This window comes from Oryx dammah, unplaced genomic scaffold, assembly GCF_014754425.2.
Source record: "Oryx dammah isolate SB20612 unplaced genomic scaffold, SCBI_Odam_1.1 HiC_scaffold_5, whole genome shotgun sequence".
Lineage (NCBI taxonomy): Eukaryota > Metazoa > Chordata > Mammalia > Artiodactyla > Bovidae > Oryx > Oryx dammah.
Window position 1 is genome coordinate 508,882 of NW_024070189.1, and position 24,489 is coordinate 533,370.

Below are 24,489 nucleotides of genomic sequence, written 5' to 3' on the forward strand. Positions count from 1 at the left end.
CTACTTTTGCATTCCAGTCCCCTATAACGAAAAGGACATCTTTTTTGGGTGTTAGTTCTAAAAGGTCTTGTAGGTCTTCATAAAACCGTTCAACTTCAGCTTCTTCAGCGTTACTGGTTGGGGCACAGACTTGGATAACTGTGATATTGAATGGTTTGCCTTGGAGACGAACAGAGATCATTCTGTTGTATTTGAGATTGCATCCAAGTATGCATTTCGGACTCTTTTGTTGACCATGATGGCTACTCCATTTCTTCTGAGGGATTCCTGCCCACAGACATAGATATAATGGTCTTCTGAGTTAAATTCACCCATTCCAGTCTATTTTAGTTTGCTGATTCCTAGAAGTTTTTCTGGATAATTATAGCATATTTCTTAGAAAACGTTTTTATATAAGAAATTATGGACTTAGCTTTAAAAAGTATTCTGTCTTCCTAAATAGAAAACTAACATAATTTTACCTCTTTTGAATAACTCAGAAATGTACACTACGTTGTACAGTCATGGTCTTAGGAACTAATGAAGAAAGACACTAGGATCTATTGTGGTTGTTTAGTCGCTACATTGTGTCTCTTTGCCACCCCACAGACAGTAGCCCACCAGGCTCCTCGGTCCATGGGATTCTCCAGGCAAGAACACTGGGATGGGTTGCCGTTTCCTCCTCCAGGGGATCTTCTTGACCCAGGGACTGAATTCATGTCTCTTGCATAGGCAGGCAGATTCTTTACCATTCAGTCACAGCCTGTAAGTAATGACGGTCCTGAAGGCACTGCTACACAATAGTCTCCCACATCCCCAGAGGATACATTATACATTATAAGACCCTCAGTGGATGCCTTTAATGGCGGACAGTACCAAGTCCTATATGTACGTGCTTTTCCCTATACTATTGGGCTAGCAGTGTATACAGCATGGACGTGTTAGATAAAAAGATGATATTAGACAGAGTGGGACAGTGCTACTCAGATGACATACAATTTAAAATTTATAAATTGTGTCCTTCTGGAATTTTCTATTCAGTATTTTCAGACTGAAGCTGAATAACTGAAACCACGGATGGGGGGACTGCTATACTTTTTGGAACCTGAGTTTATTTTAATAGGCTTTATTGTTGTTAACAGGATGGCTTCTAACCTTTTTTTTTAAGACAGCACAACAAAGGAAAAATGAGTAAGGTGAGAGGGTTACCTGTGAGTGAAAAATTGTACTCTGTGCACTGGATTTCTAATGCACACTGGTTTACTGCATATTGGTTACTGCCTTTGCTCCAGAGAGCTAACTCTGCCAGGAAAGTGACGCAGCACCAGCTAAGTATCATTGTGCTTGTCTCTGTGTATATATATTGTGTGTACACACACACACACACATACACACACACACAACGTTCTGTGGGTGATCACTATAGGCTAAGAGTTAAAAATATAGGTTCTAGAAGGAGTGCTCTGAGGTTCAAATCCCAGTTTTCCACTCAGTACTAGTTTTACTAATCTTGGGCATATTACTCATTATATTAAGCCTCAGCCTCCATTTTACTGTCTATAAAAAGAGGCTAACAATATTCCATATCATAGGACTGTTGTGAGAATAATATAGAATAGCGTGTGCCAGGCAGAGAGTCTGGAACAAAGTAAGCACACAAAAAATGTTAGCTGTAATCGTTACACTACTATTATTATAATCGCTACTCAACTGTTCAGGTAAACTTGAGAAGTTTAAGATAGAATCTCTATGGCTCAGAAATAAAAGTTTAAGAGTGGAGTTTTGTACTATGGAGAACAGAGCATACACACTGACAAAAAAAAACCTGTACAAAATAGGATCAAATCAATTATATTTCCATATGCTTAGCAAAAAACAATCCAAAATGAAATTAAGAAATCTATTTACAATAGCATTGAAAAGAATAAAATACTAGGAAAAATTTAACCAAAAAAGTATGAGACTTGTATACTGACAACTGTAAAACATTGGTAATAGAAATTAAACATCTAATTAAATGCAAAGCCATCTCATGTTTATGGATCAGAAGTAATATTAAGATGGGAATACTCCTCAAATTGAGGTGTGTAATCAGTAAGATCTCTATCAAAATCCCAGCTGCCTTCTTGGCAAAAACTGACAAGCTGATCATACTGAAATGCAATAGACCAGAATAGCCAAAACAATCTTAAAGCAACAAAAAACTTGGAAGATTCAATTATCCTGATTTTAAAAAACTTTACTACAGAGTGACCATACTCAAGACAGTGTCATACCGGCATGAAAAAGACAAGACTCACTCAACGGAACAACCAAAGAGAACTGTGAGTCAGAAAAAAGCCCTCATTTATGTCAGACAATTTTTGGCAAAGGTACCAAGACCATTCAATGGGAAAATAATAGTGTTTTGGGCAAATAACACTGACATAACTAGACATCCAAAGGCCAAAGAATGAACTTGGACCCCTATATGACATCGTACCCAAAAATTAAACTTAGAAGGGTTACAGATCTAAATTATGAAACTCTCAGAAGAAATTACAAGAGTAAATCTTCATGACCTTGGGTAAGGCAATGTTTTTCAAAAAACCACAAAAATGGCTAGAGTTCAAAATTAAAACCCCTTTATGCTGAAACGATACCAACAAGAAAAGGAAACGAGAGCCCACAGAACGTGTGTGCTTAGTTGCTCAGTCGTGTCCGACTCTCTGTGACCCTCTGAACTGTAGTCTACCAGGCTTCTCGGTCCATGGGATTTTCCAGGCAAGAATACTGGAGTGGGCTGCCATTTCCTTCTCCAGGGGATCTTTCCGACCCAGGGTTTGAACCCACATCTCCTCCATCCCCTGCACTGCAGGTGGATTCTCTACCCACTGAGCATCAGCCCACAGAACAGGAAAAACTATTTGCAAATCATATATCCAATAAGGGACCTGTATCCCAAATATATAAGGAGCTATTAGAATTCAAGAGCAAAAAAATAAATAACTCCATTAGACAATGGGCAAGTAATATAAACAGACATTTCTCCGAAGACATAGAAGTGGCTAGTAAGCCACTGTGAGAGAAAAGACCCTGATGCTGGGAAAGACTGAGGACAGGAGGAGAAAGGGGTGATAGAGGATGAGACAGATGGATGGCATCACCGACTCAATGCATATGAAAAGATGCTCAACACTGTTAAATCATTGGGAAAATATGAAACAGAAGCCACAGTGATAAACTACTTTATACCTACTAGGACAACACCAAAAGCACTGCAGATGGTGACTGCAGCCATGAAATTAAGACGCTTGCTCCTTGGAAGAAAAGCTATGAACAACCTAGACAGCATATTAAAAAGCAGAGACATCACTTTGCCAACAAAGGTCTGTATAGTCAAAACTATGGTTTTCCAGTAGTCATGTATGGATGTGAGAACTGGACCATAAAGAAAACTGAGCACTGAAGAATTGATGCTTTTGAACTGCGTTGTTGAAGACTCTTGAGAGTTCGTGAACTGCAAAGAGATCCAACCAGTCCATCCTAAAGGAAATCAGTCCTGAATATTCATTGGAAGGACTGATGCCAAAACTGAAGCTCCAATAACTTTTGCCACTGGATGTGAAGAGCCGACTCATTGGAAAAGACCCTGATGCTGGGAAAGATGGAAGGCAGGAGGAGAAGGGGATGATAGAGGATGAGATGGTTGGATGGCATCACTGACTTGATAGACATCAGTTTGAGTAAACTCTGGGAAATAGGGATGAACAGGGGAAGCCTGGCGTGCTGCAGTCCATGGGGTTGCAAAGGGGGATACAACTTAAGTGACTGAACAACAAGGACAGCAATAATCAAAAGGAACAGACAAGTACAACCGTTGCCCAGGACACACAGAAACTGGAACTCATACACTGCTGGTGGGAATATAAAATTGTACAGCCACTTTGGAAAACAAGTTGTCAGTTCCTCAAAAACACTAAACAGAGTTACATTATGTTAGGTGATCTGACAAGGCGCTAACACAGAGACAGCAAAACACATGTCCACACAAAGCGTGTGCGGGAGCATTATCTGTAACACCCCAAAACGAGAAACATCTATCTATCTATCAGCTGTCAATGGCTAAACAAAATGTGGTCTTACCTACAAAACAGAACAGTATTCAAAAAGGAATGAAGTGCTGATACATCCTACCACATGGATGAACCTTAAAACACGCTAAGTGAAAGAAGACAGTCACGGAGGCCATGCATTATGACTCTATCCACGTGAAATACCCAGAACAGGCATTGAGGTTGCCTGGGATGGGGAGATGGGTGGAAAAGTGAGAAAATTAGGATTATTGGTAGAGGGTAGAGGGTTTCTTGTTTAGTGATGAGAATGTCTTAAAATTAGACTGATTAGATTTTGGTGATAACAGCAAAATTCTATGAATACACTAGAACCCACTAAAGTATACATTTTAAATGAGTGAATTTCATGGTAAGTAAATTTTATATCAGTAAAACTTATTTTGAAAAAGCAGAGGCAACAATTCTGCAAACCAAATTTGACATCATTTCTGTATAGCTTAAAATCTGAATTCAATAGAAGACTTACATTATTATCAAAAGAAAACAAAATAAAATGTTAATAGAGTAAGAAGTTATAAGTTAACAGTGGCATTTAGAAAACTATATTAAAAAAGGCTTAGACAGTACTCAATCAGACAAATAAATAACTTCTACATCTTTAACTCACTAAAGATTTACCTGAATCTTACTCCTACACTGAAAGAAAAAAGGAAGAACCCTTAAGATTCACGTTCATTGAATATAATACTATATATTCAACATAATTCAGGTAAGAAAGTATATTGATAAACGCTGAAATCCCCCTCAAAGGGTATTCTCAGTGATCCTATATTAAACAGAAAATTTAAATAACCAATATACTATATCTAGTCTAGCAAAGCTTAACTTAAATCTATAAGTTAAAATCTTAAAGATTTTAAAATTTTTCAATGTTTTAAATAAAATATATTTATTTTAAAATAAATAAAATATAAGCTAAAACCTTAAAGATTTTAATAAAATCATAATAAGATTTTATTGAAATTCTAATAATTTTAAATCTTAAAATCTATAACAAATATATATATATATATATATATATATATATATGTAATCTACATATATAATTTCCAGCTTCTCTCCAAGCTGGAAAACTTTAACACTATTAGGGAATAATTTCAAAATGTTAAACCATGTTCTCTGTTCTTTCAACGAATATTGCCAGTAATAAAACTGAGTTTAATAAGACAACCACAGGACCGTGTTGCAGGAGGAAGTGGCCCCGCAAACATGTCACTCACTGTCGCAGTTGTGCTGTCTGTCTTCAGCCCTTCTGGCCTGAGAAAGTAAGCACCTATGGTAGACCTCTGGTAGTTCCAGGTGGAGCAGGAGAGCTTACCCTGATGGCAAGCAACGATACCATCCCAGTCACTTTCACGAGCTTCCTCTAAAACATAATTAAAATCGCTCATTCATTCACCTATTTAGTAAGCATTTAATACTCTATGTTATAATTCAGCACTAAGATACAGGTAATTCCTGCTAACAATGAGTTTCCAATCAAACAAGAACTTCTGATTAGAAGACAGTACAGTAAGATCAAGTGTCTTTAAGAGGATTCAGGAGGATTTACTGAGAGATCTGGGGAGAGGAGTAAATGGCTCCTTGAAAGAAGTAAAACAGGTAGAAATTAATGGATCGAGGGTGTGCAGAGGAGAGGGACAGACACACACAGACGGGCCCAAGCGTAACTTGAACAAAATTAAGCACAACAAGAAAAGGCAGTATTTTCCTGAGGGGTGGGAGAAGGACAAAGCCACTGGTCCACGTTACCAACAGTCTTAAAAGCCATGTTAAGGAGAGAAGATAATTAAGGGGTCACTGAAAGATTTTTGCACATATGACAGAAGGGTACTTAAAGTGAAAAAAAAAAAATTATTGTTCAGGTTGCTATAAATGGAAATGGTGATAAACAATTCTTTCTCTGACAGTTTTCGCTCAACAGTCTTATCATCTACCTACATTTTCCTTAGAACTGTTTCCTGGAATGATGCACTGCTCCAATGACACAGCTAAGGGCACAGTGCGTTCAGATCGTAATTAAGTTAGCCAGAGCGCCATACTACCAGTCCTCACCTTCTACATTAGTGACCTTCTTATACCAGGCTGATGAGAGAATAAATTAGAAGAGCTACAAAATAAAACAGTAAATATTGTTTGTTATAGTTTAGAGAGAACAAAGCCTAGAATTCATACGTATCAAGTTCAAATTATAAGTAAGTCATTTTCGGCCTTCACACAAGACTTGCATGCATTTGGGATGCATCCTGGATTCTTACTATTGTTTGCTAAAACAGTTATTAAAATGGAAGAAATAAAGAAATATATTTGAGTGACCCTCTAGATGCTTATTAGTATTTGTAAAAACATTTACTAAAATGGAGAAAATAAAGAAACACACAGAAGGAAATAAATGACAGGGCAGAATTCAAAACACAACACGAAGCTTCTTACCAGCTGCAAACTCTGTGATGGGTGGAAGTCTCACTGACATGGTATTCTGAAGTCCTTTACGTTTGACTCTCTTTTTGTTTATTAACCCTGGGGTTAGGTGAGAGGGGAATATAGCTATGAATTCTTCTTAATGAAAAATGTATATAAGAGAAAAGCTAATTCGTTGCACTTTATATGTAAATTCGTTGAACTTTATATGTCAAATTCAAGATATGCCCATTTAAAACTTTTTAAAATAAAGATTATGTTATTACCACGATCTTAGTGGCATTGAAAATTGCATTAGAATAAAAATGAAGAGACTGCATTTACAATATCAGCAAAAAGATAAGCAAATTATATTAAAATATATAAAATACCACTGAGTAATCTAAAAAGTGCAGGAACAATACGAGAAAAACCTTCACTGAGGAACATTAAAGACATCCCCTTGAATGGGGATATATCATATTCCTAGATGAGACAATTCTTAAAGATATCAAATCTCTCCAATTTGATTCTAAGAATTATAATTGTGGATGTTGATTGGTTCTGAAATTCATCTGGAAGTATATACATATATGAATAGCCAAGATATTAACAAAAGTTTAATTATAAATAAGCCTGAATATTTTTGTTTAACAAACAAAATCTTTCATATGATAAAACCAAGGGCATGAATAGAGAATTAAAAAATCCCTTCAGGCAGAAAGATGGGACTCCTCTTACTCTGATGCTTCCTGTCAGCTCCTTTCCATCTTTAAATTCTGCATTCCACAGATGACACCACCCTTATGGCAGAGAGTGAAGAAGAACTAAAGAACCTCTTGATGAAAGTCAAAGAGGAGAGTGAAAGTTGGCTTAAAGCTCAACATTCAGAAAACTAAGATCATGGCAGGTGGTCCCATCACTTCATGGCAAATAGATGGGGAAACAGTGGAAACAGTGGCTGACTTTATTTTGGGGCTCCAAAATCACTGCAGATGGTGACTGCAGCCATGAAATTAAAAGACGCTTACTCCTTGGAAGGAAAGTTATGACCAACCTAGATAGCATATTAAAAAGCAAGAGACGTTATTTTGCCAAAGGTGTCTAGTCAAGGCTATGGTTTTTCCAGTGGTCATGTATGGATGTGAGAATTGGACTATAAAGAAAGCTGAGCACCGAAGAACTGATGCTTTTGAACTACGGTGTTGGAGAAGACTCTTGAGAGTCCCTTGGACTGCAAGGAGATCCAACCAGTACATCCTAAAGGAAATCAGCCCTGAGTGTTCATTGGAAGGACTGATGTTGAAGCTGAAACTCCAATACTCTGGCCATCTGATGCGAAGAGCTGACTCATTGGAAAAGACCCTAATGCTGGGAAAGACTGAAGGTGTGAGAAGAAGGGGACGACAGAAGATGAGATGGTTGGATGGCATCACCAACACAATGGACATGGGTTTGGGTGAACTCTGGGAGTTGGTGATGGACAGGGAGGCCTGGCGCGCTGCCATCCGTGGGGTTGCAGAGTCAGATATGACTGAGCGACTGAACTGAACTGAGCAGATGGCTCCAGCTGCATTATCAATGTCTTTTGGGTGGTAGCATTATGTTTTTACCACCTAAGACACCTAACTCTTCAATCTTACAGTAACACCTGAACCAATTCTACAGCAATACTGAGTTACAAATCTTATTACTGCTGCCAGGGGGCCAGCATGAGGAACTGCGCCCATGGCCAAGGTCATGAGGAAGGAGGCTTGGCATACGCAAAGGCGTGATCAAGCCTCAGGAAACCCCGTTCCCAAGCATCTACCCCAAAACCAGAGTCTGTTTTATGCTATCACCTACACCTCTGACTTTACGGGGGGCTCTCCCCCATAACCGTTTCTCTCGGAGAAGGACTTAACTTGCAGCTCCAAGGCAATAAAAATTCCTGGGCGTGACAAGAGTGTTTCAGCTTACTGACTCCTCTGAAGGTTATCTAGCCCGCCTGTATAGGTTCCTCCGGCCACATGTGATTGTTTACAGCCTCCCAACCTGAGAGGCATGAGATGTTTTAGACTTACTAAAGGCAAATTCTTTGGGGGAGTTGGAAATTATTAGTATAGTGGGTTGGTTAGGAATTATATTGGTGAAGGGTTTTTCATTTGTTGTGTCAATAATTGCTGCTAATTCCCTGCTCTGGGTGGGACAGGATGTCTCAGGTCAAACCTCTCTGCTGACAGGCTAGCTTGTGTGACAGGATTATCCATACTCCTGATTGTTTACTACCTCTTAACCATGAACAGCTTGAAAAGGCAAAATGATAGGATACCAAAAGAGGAACTCTCCAGGTCATTAGGTGCCCAATATGCTACTGGAGAGATGGCTGGATGGCATCACAGACTTGATGGACATGAGTCTGAAGGAACTCCGGGAGATGGTGATGAACAGGGAGGCCTGGCGTGCTGCGATTCATGGGGTCGCAAAGAGTCGGACACAACTGAGCGACTGAACTGAACTGAAAACCATAAACAGCACAGAGAGTTTTGGAGTATTTTGAGAGTCTTAATTAGCACAGGGCTTTTCTCATTGTTGAGTCAATGACTGCCACCAGGCCTCCATATCCTTAGGCACCTGGGAATATATTAATCAATGTATTTGGAATATAGAAAAGGAAATATAGTAGTTTTTGATGTTAGCAATACTAGACTTTTTGAGTTAATGGATTTTCTCTTTTGTAATAGATCACTGTACTTTGTTATAAATCACTGTGTCCTTGCTATGTAAAATGTAACTTTATCACTATCTTAAGACTAAACAGACCTTAAGGGGAGCATTGGTGAAAGGGTTTTCATTTGTTGGGCTGATGTTTGCTGCTAAATCCCTGCCCTTATAATGAAATAACATATAGGAGAAATATTAACCTTTAAGCATATAGGAGAAATAAGTATTAACCTTTAAGATTAATCCTGTTAACCTTGGGTTAGATTCCTTTCTTGATTGTAACTCACTACACCCTCACCATATAGGAATGTAACTTTATTTGGAGGGTGGTGCCTGGTTTAAGAAAAAACACCCTTGGAAAAAATAAGTTTTTGGTTATCAGAAAGAAAGGATCATAAAATCCCTAAGACCTTTTTATGTGAAGCACCTGATTTTGATAAAGGTCAGGACTGCTGACCCCCGCTTGACTCTGTATTCATCCCTATATGTAACAAAAGGTATATAAGCAAACTCAAAAATAAAGAAATCGGATCAGTTTCCGGAAAGACTGATACCCCCATGTCGTTCTTTCTTGCTCCTCGTTTTTCTGGCTGAATTCCCATCTGGAGCATGGATGCTATTCCACATAATCCAAGTTATTCAGCCTCTTTTTCTCCACTAATCTTGCTACTACACTATCTGTTTCTAATCTCTCTATATATCTGTAATTAAATATGTATTTTTCCAAGGACGCCGACTCCCTCTCCACCTTCGAATCCCCTGGATCCACCGGGGCTGGACCCTGGCAAGGTAGCATTATATTTTTACCACCTAAGATACCTAACTCTTCAATCTTACAGTAGCACTTGAACCACTTCTACAGCAATACTGAGTTACAAATCTTATTACTGCTCTTTCATATAAGGGAATTTTATTTTATCCTAAGAAAGAGGAAATTTAGTAATGAAACCTCCTCTGGTTATCTCCCAGACTCTTTGAGATGAACTTTTTTATGACCAGTAGTTTTTTTTCCATTTTGCAACAACCTACCATGTCCCAAGCTCTTGTTAAATTTTTCGTGTACCGTGGAAAATGACTGAAGTGTTCCATCTTGACCTGTTGATATACACAGAAAATGTCTAATCAAGCTTCATCAAAACAATGTACCATTTGAATCATGACACTTATAAAATTAGATTCTATAATAAGCTTGAAGTCAGTTGGCAGCACTTTAAAAGGAAGCTGACTGTAACTACCTCATTTATAATATTCAACTGCCCATGGAAAGCCATTTAGTAAAAACAAAGGATAAAATGAGGTGCTAATAAATGCCAGCAGATTATCTGAATAGGCAAGGGCCACACTTCTGGAATTTGTCCATTCTGACTCCAACGATTACTAAATAGAATGACGTTCCAAATAAAAGTAGTATTAGCTAGTGTTTCCTGAAGTATTCAAAAACAATCACCTCATTTTACCCAGATTTGCAAGTCACTCAAAGGGACATCTGAATCTAAAAATGTATAAATACCAAACCTAATAAATATCAAACACTTTGTTCTCATTACTTGCTGAATTAAACTAATGGCACAAAGCAGAAACTCACTTGCACTAAGAATCTGTTGTCCATTTTGTCCATAATATCTTATTTTGGTAAGAGGAGCACTATGTCCCATTCTGAATCTCAGAAGCCGGCCTTCACCTGCGGGACCATCAAATATCCATATCTGCCAAGAAATGAAGAAAAGTAAAGCTTTCCCACAAGTGATCTGCGAACAGTCAAACCATCTTCTACATAAATCTACTGGCATTGGGTAATGCCTGCAGACCACTGATCCTGGAGTACAGGTTAGGGAAAAGATAAGCTGTCTAACTTTCTCCAACTCCAATAATCTTGCCTGGAAAATCCCATGGACAGAGCCTGGCGAGCGACAGTTCACGGGGTCACAAAGAGTCAGACACAACTGAGCACAGCACAACTCTCTCACTTCATGAAAATCAGGAAATCTGCTATGCCTTTTACTTCATCTGTATCAATGTCTTATCCCATATTCCCTTCACCTGCTAGGTTTCAGGCAGATACATTAAAGCAGGCTTGTAATAACCCAAAGGAAGGTGGGAATAAGCACAGTACCCTGAGAGCGTTGTCAGCACCATTTGTGACCAGAAGCGGCTCTCTGTGGAGAAATGTCAGTCCGGCAATCGCTGCAGAGTGTGCATTTCTCATTTGACTGATTAACTTTTTGTCTTCTAGATCCCAGAGTCCAATGTGGCCACACGGGCTTCCAGCTGCCATTACTGGGTGACCATCTGTTGTTAAGACAGAACACACTAAGAAAACATGCACCATCAAACAACTACACTTAACAATGCTTCTCTCCACTCTTTTAATCCATAATATAAATTTAAAATAAAAGACTGTATACCAACAATCTACCAATATTCCTTTGGCTCGTTATATTCCAGTATTTCATATTCCAGTATTTCATTCATTTCTATTAAATTATAAACAAATATTAAGAAAATTTCTATGAACTTCAAAGTAATACATCTGAAGTGTTCTTAATTTTCATCCATAAACAAGTTGAGAGTTACCTGTGCGAAATGAAATCGAAGTAATAGGTCCCCAGTCTTGACGAAACTTCATTAACGTTTCATCAAATTTAATGTTGTGAATGATAACCTGACCCGACAGGAGACCAATAGCCACAACATCCACAGCTGGTGCCTGAAAATTAAATGACTCAACTTCTTATTTTCTTAATCAAATAGCTTTAATAATACTGATGATCACATCATTATTTATGTGTTACCAAAATAAGCATTAATAATGGAATATATTTCTGGAGATGACAAAAACAATGAATACTGTCACTCTGGCATACTTTAATTGCTATCTGGCATGGAAGTATTTAGGAAGATTTTTCCAAATTACTTCCTAGCTTCAGTCTGGTAGTCATCATCACTTCCCCACCCACAGCCATAGTTAACTTGCTAAGAAAACAGCCATAATACAAAAGGAGCTGATACGTGAAATCAATACAGGTCATTATTGCCTGAATGGAAATAAAAAAAAGACAACTCTTAGAAAACATATGAAGGCTCGCCATACGCATGGCAACAGAAAAGGCCAACTACAAAGGAAGTGAAGAATGGTCTATCCAAAAAATACCAGAAAAACCTATAACCCATGCTAAAAGGCAAATAGGTTATACAATTAGTCTGTTCCAGCTCTAAGAGTCTATGATTTTAATCTTCATTTTACACAACAGTATTACATAGACTCTATACTACATTTCTCTATTTAAAAACACAAGATCAATGTCCAATACCATCACAAAATGAAATCAGGCTAAAACATGTAATTAATTTGCCATCAAGTAACTACTATGCATGAGATCCTGTGCAGAAGCTGAGGATACTGAAACAAATATGACGGCTGGCCCTCAAAGACCCTCATCATCACCTTTGGGACCTTCTGGGTAGGTAAAAGCAAAGCAAGGTGCTGGAAGTGAGGCAACGAGGAATGTGTATAAACCGAGCAGGTATAAGCAATGGATGTTTGAAAAGACAAGGTACATGGCCTGTATATGTGTCCAACATGTAAGGTTCTCTGAAGCAATACAGCCATTCAGACATACAGTTCTACAAACTCATAAAGACAAAAAGCAGTTATATCTGGAAGAGTCCAGCATCTAATAAATAGTTAATACTGGGCACCGACTGAAGGTAGGAGGAGAAAGGGATGACAGAGGATGAGATGGCTGGATGACATCACTGACTCAATGGAGATAAGTTTGAGTAAACTCCGGGAGTTGATGATGGACAGGGAGGCCTGGCATGCTGTGGTCCATGGGGTCACACAGAGGCAGACACAACTGAGTGACTGAACTGAACTGAACAGACCCATTAGCTCAAGCTACAAATCTCAACACACTGACAAAGTTCTCTGTATGACCTACAAACTCACTTGCTTCACTGAAAAAAAACCTCATCTCCACTCTGACCAAGGCACTGGACTCTCTATGCTTATAAAATGACTGGTAAACGTGGATCCACACCAATCACAGTATTAAGAGACTAATTCCAGGCAAAAAGGTTTCCACAAATATTTATAGACAAAGGCATTGTTTTCAATTCTATTTCCAAAACACTGTTTTTTAGGGTAATATTTATAAAAAAACTAGACTATACATTATTTTGTCTTTAGGTCCACACATATGGTTGGCCCCTGAAACTGAAAGATCCTACTATTGCCTTCATTTCTTATCTAACTTAACAGAAAAATACTAACCTGCTGAAGCGCTGTCACTCCAACTTTCCATCCCGCAAATGTATATAGAAGTTTACTACAAAAGAAAAAATAAGTTGAAAGCTATTTTTTGGGGGGGAGAAAATTAACTACATATTAAAAAATGATATAGTAACTATTTATTAAGTTCTTACTCTGCCCCACATTGTTCTAAGTAGGTATATTAATCTATTTAATACTCAAAATAATGCTATGACATAAACAGCACCATTTTTCAGATTAAGAAACTAAGAAACTTAATTACATGAAAAAATTAAGCTAAGATTACAAGGCTAATACTGACAGAGCCCAGAGAGACTCAGATCCTAAGCTGCTAAGAACTACGATACTATGCAGCCTCTTGGAGAAATTAAAAAGAGAAAGAAAATAAAATACATGAGTAAAAACAATTTTATGTGACAGATACAATTTAAAATAAAACCTTAGAATACAGGCAGATCTCACTTTTTACCGCAATGTGATATTGGAAACCTAACACAAAAAAGGAATACTACTTGGTGAGGGACAGAGAGGCCCGGTGTGCTGCGGTTCATGGGGTCGCAGAGTCGGACACGACTGAGCGACTGAAGTGAACCGACAATACTACTCGTATGTTACATGACTGTCATATGACAACAGTAACGCTGCTCTGAATTTCAGAATCAAGCCGTGAACGACAGTTTATAGAGAAGAGATACCTGAGACTGCTATGATGACAATAAAATATTTATTCATATATTAAATTCTTTAGGCACAGATTAGGTCACTCTCACAAAAAACCTACAGAGATAACTTTGGAGCACAGAATATTTCCACCATTATTTCCTAGCCTATTACAGAACAGGTAGTCAATGATATTTGTTAAGTTGAACAGAAACATTGATTTAAAATTAATAATTAATAGGATAAACATTAAACCTCTGAAAATCTTATTTTCCCTTTCGAATTTGTAAGGGCATTGGAAAGGAAAATCTGGATGATCGAATATTTCTGACTGCTCTTTTAATGATTATAAAGAAAAGTGAGCTGCCACTATTTTCTCTGGATAAATGTACAAGTAACAGGCAGAGGTGTTCACCATCATTTATCTAGCCCCCTAGCTATACTAACAATATTACAGACATCCATCATGTTTATGCTTGAAGATGAATGTGCTTCTACCGTGAAAACCATACCTAAATGCTAGCACTAAATAAACACTGATTTGTGTCACCATCTAATGTTTTAGTTTATTGAGAACTAAAAGCTCTTCAGTGACGATCTCAATTTTCTGATCTTGTGTACTAAAGCCTTCATTACAGTTTTATGAATTCTTTATAGTGACTCAGGATACTAGTATATAGTATTTAATGAGCATTTATGAAGCTGCCTACCATGTTCCAGGACCATATCCCAGTTTTCACATATGTGATTCCATGAGTAACAACCCCAGAACAGGTATATTTACTGAAAACTCTCCAAAAAAGATATAAAGGAGAACTGAGAGACTTCAAGAATGCTTTAGGGAGTAATAGACGAGGATAAGGCAGGAATCACTTATGTTGTAAATACAGAGCTTACTTGGATTTTACATTCCATAACTGGAGGCTTCCTTGTTCACTGCCAAGAAGTATTTTATTCAAGTAGGTACTTGGGTGCAAAATTGCAGAAATTTTAAATACGGATTTATCGAAAGACAATTGCAGGTATTCTTCTACAAAAGTAAAGGTTATAAATAATACATAAAACAGTTTAAAATATTTTTCATACACCCATACATTTAGCACTTAAAATCTACCATATCAAAGATTTATGCACTAATATAAACCAAAGACATACACTAACTTATAAACATTCCCTGAGAAATTAAACAAATGTGATAAGGGGCAACTTGCAAATTTAGTTAGATTGTCAAGAATTTTCTAAAAGTTCTAATATCAATCCTACTTAAAATTTTACTCACTGCAAAACTGGTTTATGGGATGAAAATAAGAGTTCAAAAAAAAAAAGACACTAAGGAATCAGACTTAGTAGTTTTATAATTTGATCAAGAGACAGCTAATGTTCTGAACCAAGTGCATGGGAGGGAAGGAGGAAATATCTAAAGAGTTTCCTCTGTTCCTCAAACATGTAAAAAGTCAGAGGCAAACTTAAATGAAACTAAAAACAGGGCTTCTCATAGTTACACAGGAGACCCTCAAGCGGAGGAGAGGAAAGAACTTGCAGCTGTGTTGAGCGGGAAACGGCACAACCCACTGTCTTCTGCTACAAGATCAAAACATTTTTTGAAACATCACATGCTTAAAATTCCTCCATGTGAATTTTGTTTTCCACTTCACAGTTCATCCATAATGAAAACACTTTCTCACTTAATTTCCTAATGAACTTGAGTATCAGAGAACGAACACTTCTCTTAAACTTTAGTTTCATTCTATCTGGCTGCTGCATACTCCAGGAGTATGTGTACCCCAGTTTAAGGAGCATAGATAACAAACAAGAATTACAAAATCTTTTACTTAAATATTATTTTAAAAGATCCTTGACTCTATTTGTAACTAGCAGTCTTACTTAAGATCACTACAAACTGCTCCCTGAAGACACCATGCTGCTCCAAGAGGAACATAAAGCTGAGTACCAGTATCAACAGAAAGCTAGCCGAACTCTAAGAGTCAGATTCTCTAACTTCATAAAAAGCCTTTTAATATCCATCTGCATAGGGACTATGTTTGAAATTCTGTTCCCTCCACTCAGGCAAAGGAAAAACAAGAGTGGCTAATCTGAACAAGAACATGCAATGACTGCCAGGAGGGCAATCCCTAAGACTTCTACTAAAAATAAACATACTGCCTCAAAAAATGAGTTAATCAAGAGGTAGCAAACGCTAAAAATGCACACAGATCAAAGAACTTAAAAGCTTTAATTCATATCAGACCCCACAGTCTTTTGCCTGACAAAAGCTGGGGTTATTCTGGTGATAAACCCTAACCTTTGGTGATAACACAGCCCTACAAACATAACACAGTGATGGTGTTTAAGAAAATCCCAATTAGAGGACACGGACTCACACTCTTAGAAAAGGGATGTTTATTTTCCTTCAGATGACTGGATCTTCAAGTTTACTATTACAAGTTGAAAATACACACCAAGTACTACTCAGATGTAAGTATACACCAAAATTCTCCCCACAGAGAAAATATCACATGTCATTAAACTTGGAGAACTATAATGCAAAGCATTATGAACAGCTCAACTAGCTAATTAAAACTGCTTAGCAATTTTTTACTTAGAACCCCTTTCCCTTATACACATTAAAGATTCTTAAAAATTTTTTACTGCTTACATGTGAAACCTCTGGTATAGAAGTCATCCTTACAGAGATATTTTAGTTACACACATACTATTCCAAGATAAAGCAATAAATGGGTTTTCTTACCTTCTGAATATATGTGCCAAATAATAAGAACACTGCTGGTATCAACAGAGATAACATGGTCCCCAAAGGGTTGCAAAAGATGGATTTCTGCCTTATGACCCTTAAAGGTATGCACTACCTGCAATGTCAAAATTCAAAAGAATTTCGTATTATTCATACATCATATAATATTATTCATATTAACAACAACAACAAAAACACCACACAAATCCTGAAGATAGATGCTCACATTAAGAAATGCCCAACTTTTGACTACCCAAGGTTAGATCAACAAACAACAAGGAATCACACATTTTCACCTGCTCCCCCAGAGACTCCAATTAGGAAACATGGGCTAGGAACACAGAAATGAGATCTCTGAGGCTCAGCTTTTCAACCAACCTTAGGGCAAAGGCACGCAAAGAGCTAGGTCCCTTAGCCAAGCCAGCCAGCACAATTCCATGCATTTTGGAAAAGTGGGATGTTTTAGAAGGCTAACCTCTACAGCCACCATCAGCTGGCTTCCACAGAAGACAAGGGAGGGCGATATAGAACAAGCCTTTCTACAGCTTTGTCTGGACACAGACACCCTTTCCCTGACAGCAGCCCCTTCCCCCACAGTTTCAGTTCTCAGCAGGCTCCAGGAACGCCGTTTCTTTTCCTTCTCCTTCTGGCCCTACGGATGGTTACCAGTTTCCTACAGTTGATAGTCTCTGATACGTTTCTGCTCCTAACCTGTACATTTCTCTCTCAGGAAAAACTACAAACTGCAATATTTTGAACAAAAAAAGGACCCTGACTTTCTACAAAGAAAAAAAAAACTTTTACTGACTCTCAAAACAAAAACTCCCATTAAAGAACTTTAAGTTGCCTTCCTCTGCCACGGGTAGCGATGATGGAAAACGCTGGGAACAAATGTCATTAGCCTGAGTCAGACCTTGAGAAGTTCGGTAATTCCACCACCTGGCTCTCTAGCCATCCCCATGGCCACATTCCCTTTCATTCTGGACCACTAGCGCCATTAGTCACCCCAGGACAAACTCAGAAACCAACGAGCAGATTAAGACAAGAAAAGATCCTCCCTTAGGAGAGAGAGCAGAGGACCTAGCTTCTTCCATACAGGCAACAAGCACCTGGGTCATGGGCTATGATGCTCCTCACAAAAAAATCAATTCACATAAGGCAGTGGTACAGATGTGAATCTCTTAGGAAAATATTTTCAAAATACTCCTGACTGAATCCTACCCCAACCAAATAAACAAAGTAGAAAACTCCAGAGATAGGACCTGGTTAGAAACAAACAAGCTGTAGCAGCAAGCTGCCCAGATGATTCTAAGGTTGATCCCAGGCAAAGAAAACCAAACCAAAGCATCACTTTTAACTGATTATGAAAATTTGATGAAATCAACTTTCTCTTCCTCCAGCAAAGTGAATATACATTAAAAAACAAACAAACAAAAAAAACTTCAAGAGTGTCTCAGATGAAGAAGAGCAACATTAAAGTTCCCTCCCACTACCATGACAATCAATCACTGACTGCAAAATACAAAATAGTTCAATGATACAAACCTCTTTATTACGGGCGAATGCAGAGAAAACATTCCCATAAGCAGCAAAGACTAACCTCCCATCAGCTGCCATACAGCAGATGTCCTGTGGGAGAGAGTTACCTGGAAAAAAAGAAACATAAGTAAACCTATTTTTTAAGAAATAAAGATATTGAAGACTGTGGAACAAATACAAACTTCAATTATGCATATAACATCTTTAATGTCTTATAACTTAAAAATATGTATGTATGACAATCAGAGCATAGAATTTAGACTTCAGTGTTATTTTAGACATCTAATAACAACAATCACATTGAAAATATGACATCACCTTGACTTTCCCTAAGAGAACTAATGTCCAGTATCTGCGGACACAAGAACATAATCCTAAAGAATTGAGAAGAATTGAGGTTATTTGGGGAAAAAAATCCTCACTCAAATACACAAAACTCTGGCAGATGGTCATCTAATCTCCACGTGGATGCCTTCAGCAACATCAAGCTCCTATCAACTTCAGAATATTTTAAAAGCAGGTCAAAACTGAGAACTCTTAACCCCACCATTTGGAGTAACTTAAAAAAAATTCCATGATATTCTACACTCTGACCCTCTCAAGTGAAGAGCACGGTTTCCACTGAGTCTTCTCCGAGGTAAACATGCCTGTTACCTCCGGCCGTTTCTCATCAGGATTTCTTGATTCCTCTCTCACTGCCATGGTCACATGGGCTTTTACTTTTTACTTCCCATTTTGGGGGCAGGACCGTTAAAACGTAAGAGAATTAAGTATTATTCACGCTGTTATTATATTTCCAAATACTATTTTTATAGGTTTATCATTTTAGTATTGCCCTTCTACAGCCCTCTATAATCTTTTTAAAAAATTAAATTCATCAGACATACACTCTAAATTCATATAGCTCTGTTTTTCTTACAAAGATCACAATTGATGGTGAAACTAGAATCTCTCAGTCCTGGCAAGCTCTTCATTCTATGAAAGAGTTTTAAAAAAATAAAAAATTCTTCCATTGCAAGAAAATATCAAAATGTGGGAAAAAGGAAAACTCTTTCTTACAATGGAATGATAGAATCAGAAAACCACTATTTGATAATCATCCTACTAACAACTCAGGTGAGAATCACGACTAAATGATAGTCAGCAGTACATGAAACTCTGAATAGTAAAGACTATTTAAAGTGAAAGTGAAGTTGCTCAGTCCTGTCCAACTCTTTGCAACCCCATGGACTGTAGCGTACCACGCTCCTCTGTCCCTGGGATTTCCCAAGCAAGAGTACTAGAGTGGATTGCCATTTCCTTCTCCAGGGGATCTTCATGACGAGGGATCGAACCCAGGTCTTCCTCATTGTTCAGTTCAGTTGCTCAGTCGTGTCTGACTCTTTGCGACCCCATGAATCGCAGCACGCCAGGCCTCCCTGTCCATCACCAACTCCAGGAGTTCACCCAAACCCACGTCCATCGAGTTGGTGATGCCATCCAACCATCTCATCCTCTGTCATCCCCTTCTCCTCCTGCCCTCACTCTTTCCCAGCATCAGGGTCTTTTCCAATGAGTCAGCTCTTCGCATCAGGTGGCCAAAGTATTGGAGCTTCAGCTTCAGCATCAGACCCTCCAATGAACACCCAGGACTGATCTCCTTTAGGATGGACTGGGTGGATGTCCTGGCAGTCCACGGGACTCTTAAGAGTCTTCTCCAACACCACAGTTCAAAAGCATCAATTCTTCAGTGTTCAGCTTTCTTTATAGTCCAACTTTCACATCCATACATGATGACTGGAAAAATCATAGCCTTGACTAGATGGACCTTTGCTGGCAAAGTAATATCTCTGCTTTTAAATATGCTGCCTAGGTTGGTCATAACTTTCCTTCCAAAGTGTAAGCATGGTAGGCAGATGCTTTACCGTCTGAGACGTAAAGCATCTACCTACAATGAGGAAGACTCAGGTTCGATCCCTGAGTCTCGAAGATCCCCTGGAGAAGGAAATGGCAATCCACTCCAGTACTCTTGCTTGGGAAATCCCATGGACGGAGGAATGTGGTAGGCTACAGTCCATGGGGTTGCAAAGAGTTGGACAGGACTGAGCGACTTCAGGTTCACTTTCAATGTATCTTACCACATGCACTTACTACATTTATTAGCTACAAGGGCAAGTCTTCAAAAAGAGCTGCTTGATAAATGTCACCTTAACCAAATGATCAAGGTTTTCACTGCCAAGAAAAAGCAATAGCATGTGCCTCCTGATATGGTTCGCTGAGAATTCAGCATCATTTCTTTGCTACTCTTGCAACACTGCAGAACCTGAATCTAATCATGAGGAAGTATCAGAAAAAGTCAAATTGAAAAATATTCTTTAAAAAAGACTAGCCTACACTACTCTAAAAATATCAATGTTGTAAACCACAAAGAAAGAGACGAATTAGTTTAAAGAAGACCAAAGAGAAATGACAACTGAAAGTAGCAAACAATCCTATCCTGGATGTTTCTGTTAGCTATGTACGTTTACCGTAAACACACACCTAGGTCTTTGTTTCACAAGTCTTAAATCTAAGTCAACATTTTAAAAGGATGCTAAAAGATACTACACATGCACAAATTCAGGATAAAGTCTATACTTACTTACTGCCACCAGACTAAGTTTCTGAACCTGTTTTTAAAAAAGAGAACAAATGATTAAATTGTTACTAGCAAAAAAAAAATATAATAATCTAGCACTTAAAGATTAAGCTCTAACCTCATATATAAATTTGCTATGCGGTCCTTCCTTAAAAAGACACTTACTGACGATACTAATTTTCATTATTAGCAAATTAGTCGCTCAATCGTGTCCAACTCTTCGAGGCTCCACAGACTGTAGCCCACCAGGCTCCTCTGTCCATGGAGTTCTCCAGGCAAGAATACTGGAGTGGGTAGCCATGCCTTTCTCCAGGGGATCTTCCTGACCCAGGGCTCGAACTCAGGTCTCCTGCGTTGCAGGCAGATTCTTTTACAATCTGAGCCACCAGGGAAGCCCATTCTAATTATTAGGGAAGTTTATATTTTCTACTATTTCATCAGTGATGGAAGGGTAGGCATCATGTATAGTTTTGTATATGGGTCATGTAATAAATATTTTAAGGCTTTGCAATCTGTGTGGTGTTTGTTGCAATCACTCAACTGATTAATACATCACAGAAGCAGCCACATAAGGTAAAATATATATATATCCACGACTGTATTCCAATAAATTTGATTTATGGATATATAATAATAATTTTTAAAATGGTCATATGCTGCGAAATATTATTTTTCTTTTGATTATTTCCCGGCCATTTAAAAACGTCAAAACCATCTAGCTCAGAAGCATGGAGCACAGAAGGGTATAAGACTAAAAGTGCCCTTGAAGATGAATTAAATAATCTATGTTTCTTAATTGAGAGTAGACACACACACACACAAAAATAAAAATGCGATAGGTCATACAAAAACAAAATGTTGGCAGAATTGGCTTGCAGGCTGTAGTTTGTGGCCCCCAACCTATGGTTACTGATCCAGCTATGTGACTTTGAGAAAGTTACTCAACCGCTTTGTACCTCAAATTACTCACCTATAAATTAAAGATTATAATAGGTCCCTAATTTTATGCATTACTGTAAGGATTCAATGAGTAAAATTTGCGTGAAGAGTTAGAATGGAGCCAGTCATACAGTAAATCCTCAATAAGCGTTAGGTGCCGTCACCAGCACCGCCTCCATCACTGAGATGGCCTTCCCTTTCCGTTCCTCACTTGCTCTTCCACTAACTCTACCTGCTACCAACAACCAGTTCTTCTTGCTAACAATCCACCTGATTTTCACAATGCTTCAAGGAAAGCTTATATTTTCTAGGAGTACAACTTTACATCAGTTTCCAGGAAAAGAGCTTAATTAACACTGACTAGTTTTAACTTCCTCAAGTAAGGCCCCACCTTTCACAGAGCATACCTTCATCTAGAGAAGACGAAAGAAGAAACAGCAACAAAAGGCTATTTCAAAGACTGATGATATATTTTAGAGGAAAAACCACCAGTAACAAAAAGGAAGGCTTTGGGCAAGTAACAGTTTTTTTCTGAGATTTAGTTTCCTAGTCCATGTAAGTTGCTACAAAATAACGAACATTCTTCGTGGAAAGAAACGCTGCAAGGTTTCGAGGATGTGGCACCGCGGGACTCTGTCATGGTGGCAGAAAACAGATGCTCAGGGGAAGTTCAGGGAAATCAGTCTGCTATCATGTGGGCAGTCGCGCGCCCCGTAACTACTCTCGCCCTCCCGTTATCCCAGTGGATTTTAGCCCGCAGCTCGAACGCGGTTCTCCTCCGGAACCGCACAGTGAGATGGCTTACAACTCTTCCTGATTAAAGGGGGCGCGGGAGCAGTTTCCTTCACCGCATCTATTTCCAACCCCTGGCGCTGAACTGCGACGTTCTCCGGGACCTGCCCCAGCCCGACCGCCGCCAGAGCTCGTCGCAGGCGGACGGCCCGCGCGGTCCACACACAGACGGCCTGGGCGGAAGGCGGCGCGACCTCGGGGCACTCACGTCGTAGGTGTGGAAGCTCTTGCCCACGCACGTGGTCACGTAGAACCGGCGCTTCAGCGCACTGAACCGCACCGCGTGGGGAATGTCGCTGCTGAAGAGCCCCAAGGCCCGGAACCCGGCGAAAAGGGCGCTGGCGGTGCGTTCGCCCGGGCCCCGCTCCATCACGACCGTCGACGGCTGCCTCGCGCCTGCAGTTCCTGGGAGACCGCGCGCCCGTGCCCGTCAGCGCGTCCGCCGCAGCACAACCCTCGGCCGCCGCTTCCGGCGCCCTACCGCTTCCGGTGCTCGCTGCCAATCGAGCGAGCGGAGGCTGTCTTCGGTGCAGCTGAAAAGTAGCTCCCCGCGGGACGCAAAGGGGAGCCAACACTTGGGTTCCGCATTCCCAGTCTAGCGCAAGGGGAGCGCGTTCCCGCCGTCCCCGACTAGCAGACGCTGCGGTCGCTTTCCCGCGGGCCTGGAGGGGCGGGGCCGAGTGGGGAAGCCCGGCGGCCGGGGGAGTGAGGGCAGGCGGAGGCTTAGCCCAGGCTTTCCGGAAGGACGCGTCTAATCCGACTGGGGCTGGGGGACGTTTCTAAAGGCCCAGTGCCTCCCGGTGGCTCGGCTGGTGAAGAGTCGGCCTGCAGCGAGGGAGACCCGGGTTCGATCCCTGAGTCTGGAAGATACGCTGGCGGAGGGAGCGGCTGCCCCCGCCAGTGTTCTAGAGAATTCCACGGACTGTGTCGTCCATGGGGTCTCAAAGAGGCGGACACGACTGACCGACGCTCACTTTTTTAAACGCCCTTATCTTGTGGAGATACGTGTTTATGGATGAAATTATATATCTGGGAATTTGCTTTCAAAATAATTGGAGATGAGGTCCAGGGTTTTTATGACCTACATGTTTTTTAATACTGTAAACGTATTATTATCAGTTCAGTTCAGTCACTCAGTCGAGTCCGCCTCTTTATGACCCCATGAATTGCAGCGCACCAGGCCTCCCTGTCCATCACCAACTCCCGGAGTTCACTCAGACTCACGTCCATCGAGTCCGTGATGCCATCCAGCCATCTCATCCTCTGTCGTCCCCTTCTCCTCCTGCCCCCAATCCCTCCCAGCATCAGGGTCTTTTCCAATGAGTCAACTCTTCGCATGAGGTGGCCAAAGTACTGGAGTTTCAGCTTTAGCATCATTCCTTCCAAAGAACACCCAGGACTGATCTTTAGAATAGACTGGTTGGATCTCCTTGCAGTCCAAGGGACTCTCAAAGAGTCTTCACCAACACCACAGTTCGAAAGCATCAATTCTTCCGCGCTCAGCTTTCTTCACAGTCCAACTCTCACATCCATACATGACCACTGGAAAAACCACAGCCTTGACTAGACAGACCTTTGTTGGCAAAGTAATGTCTCTCCTTTTGAATATACTATCTAGGTTGGTCATAACTTTCCTTCCAAGGAGTAAGCGCCTTTTAATTTCATGGCTGCAATCACCATCTGCAGTGACTTTGGAGCCCCCCAAAATAGTCAGCCACTG

General features: G+C 39.7%; 1 protein-coding gene across 1 annotated transcript in view; it reads right to left on the reverse strand.

The window, feature by feature from the left end:
• Positions 1-23,243, reverse strand: part of WDR36 (WD repeat domain 36) — a 45,995-nt gene extending 22,752 nt beyond the window's left edge. The window contains exons 1-12 of the mRNA XM_040239690.1: positions 22,978-23,243; positions 21,042-21,069; positions 18,428-18,528; positions 16,880-16,997; positions 15,028-15,160; positions 13,471-13,525; positions 11,772-11,904; positions 11,311-11,486; positions 10,783-10,903; positions 10,227-10,292; positions 6,528-6,614; positions 5,315-5,460 (exon numbers count right to left, since the gene is read on the reverse strand). Of these exons, the coding sequence (XP_040095624.1) occupies positions 5,315-5,460; positions 6,528-6,614; positions 10,227-10,292; positions 10,783-10,903; positions 11,311-11,486; positions 11,772-11,904; positions 13,471-13,525; positions 15,028-15,160; positions 16,880-16,997; positions 18,428-18,528; positions 21,042-21,069; positions 22,978-23,139 (1,326 nt within the window). The 5' untranslated portion in view covers positions 23,140-23,243. The remainder of the gene's footprint in view (positions 1-5,314; positions 5,461-6,527; positions 6,615-10,226; positions 10,293-10,782; positions 10,904-11,310; positions 11,487-11,771; positions 11,905-13,470; positions 13,526-15,027; positions 15,161-16,879; positions 16,998-18,427; positions 18,529-21,041; positions 21,070-22,977) is intronic.
• Between the last annotated feature and the right edge of the window lie 1,246 nt (positions 23,244-24,489).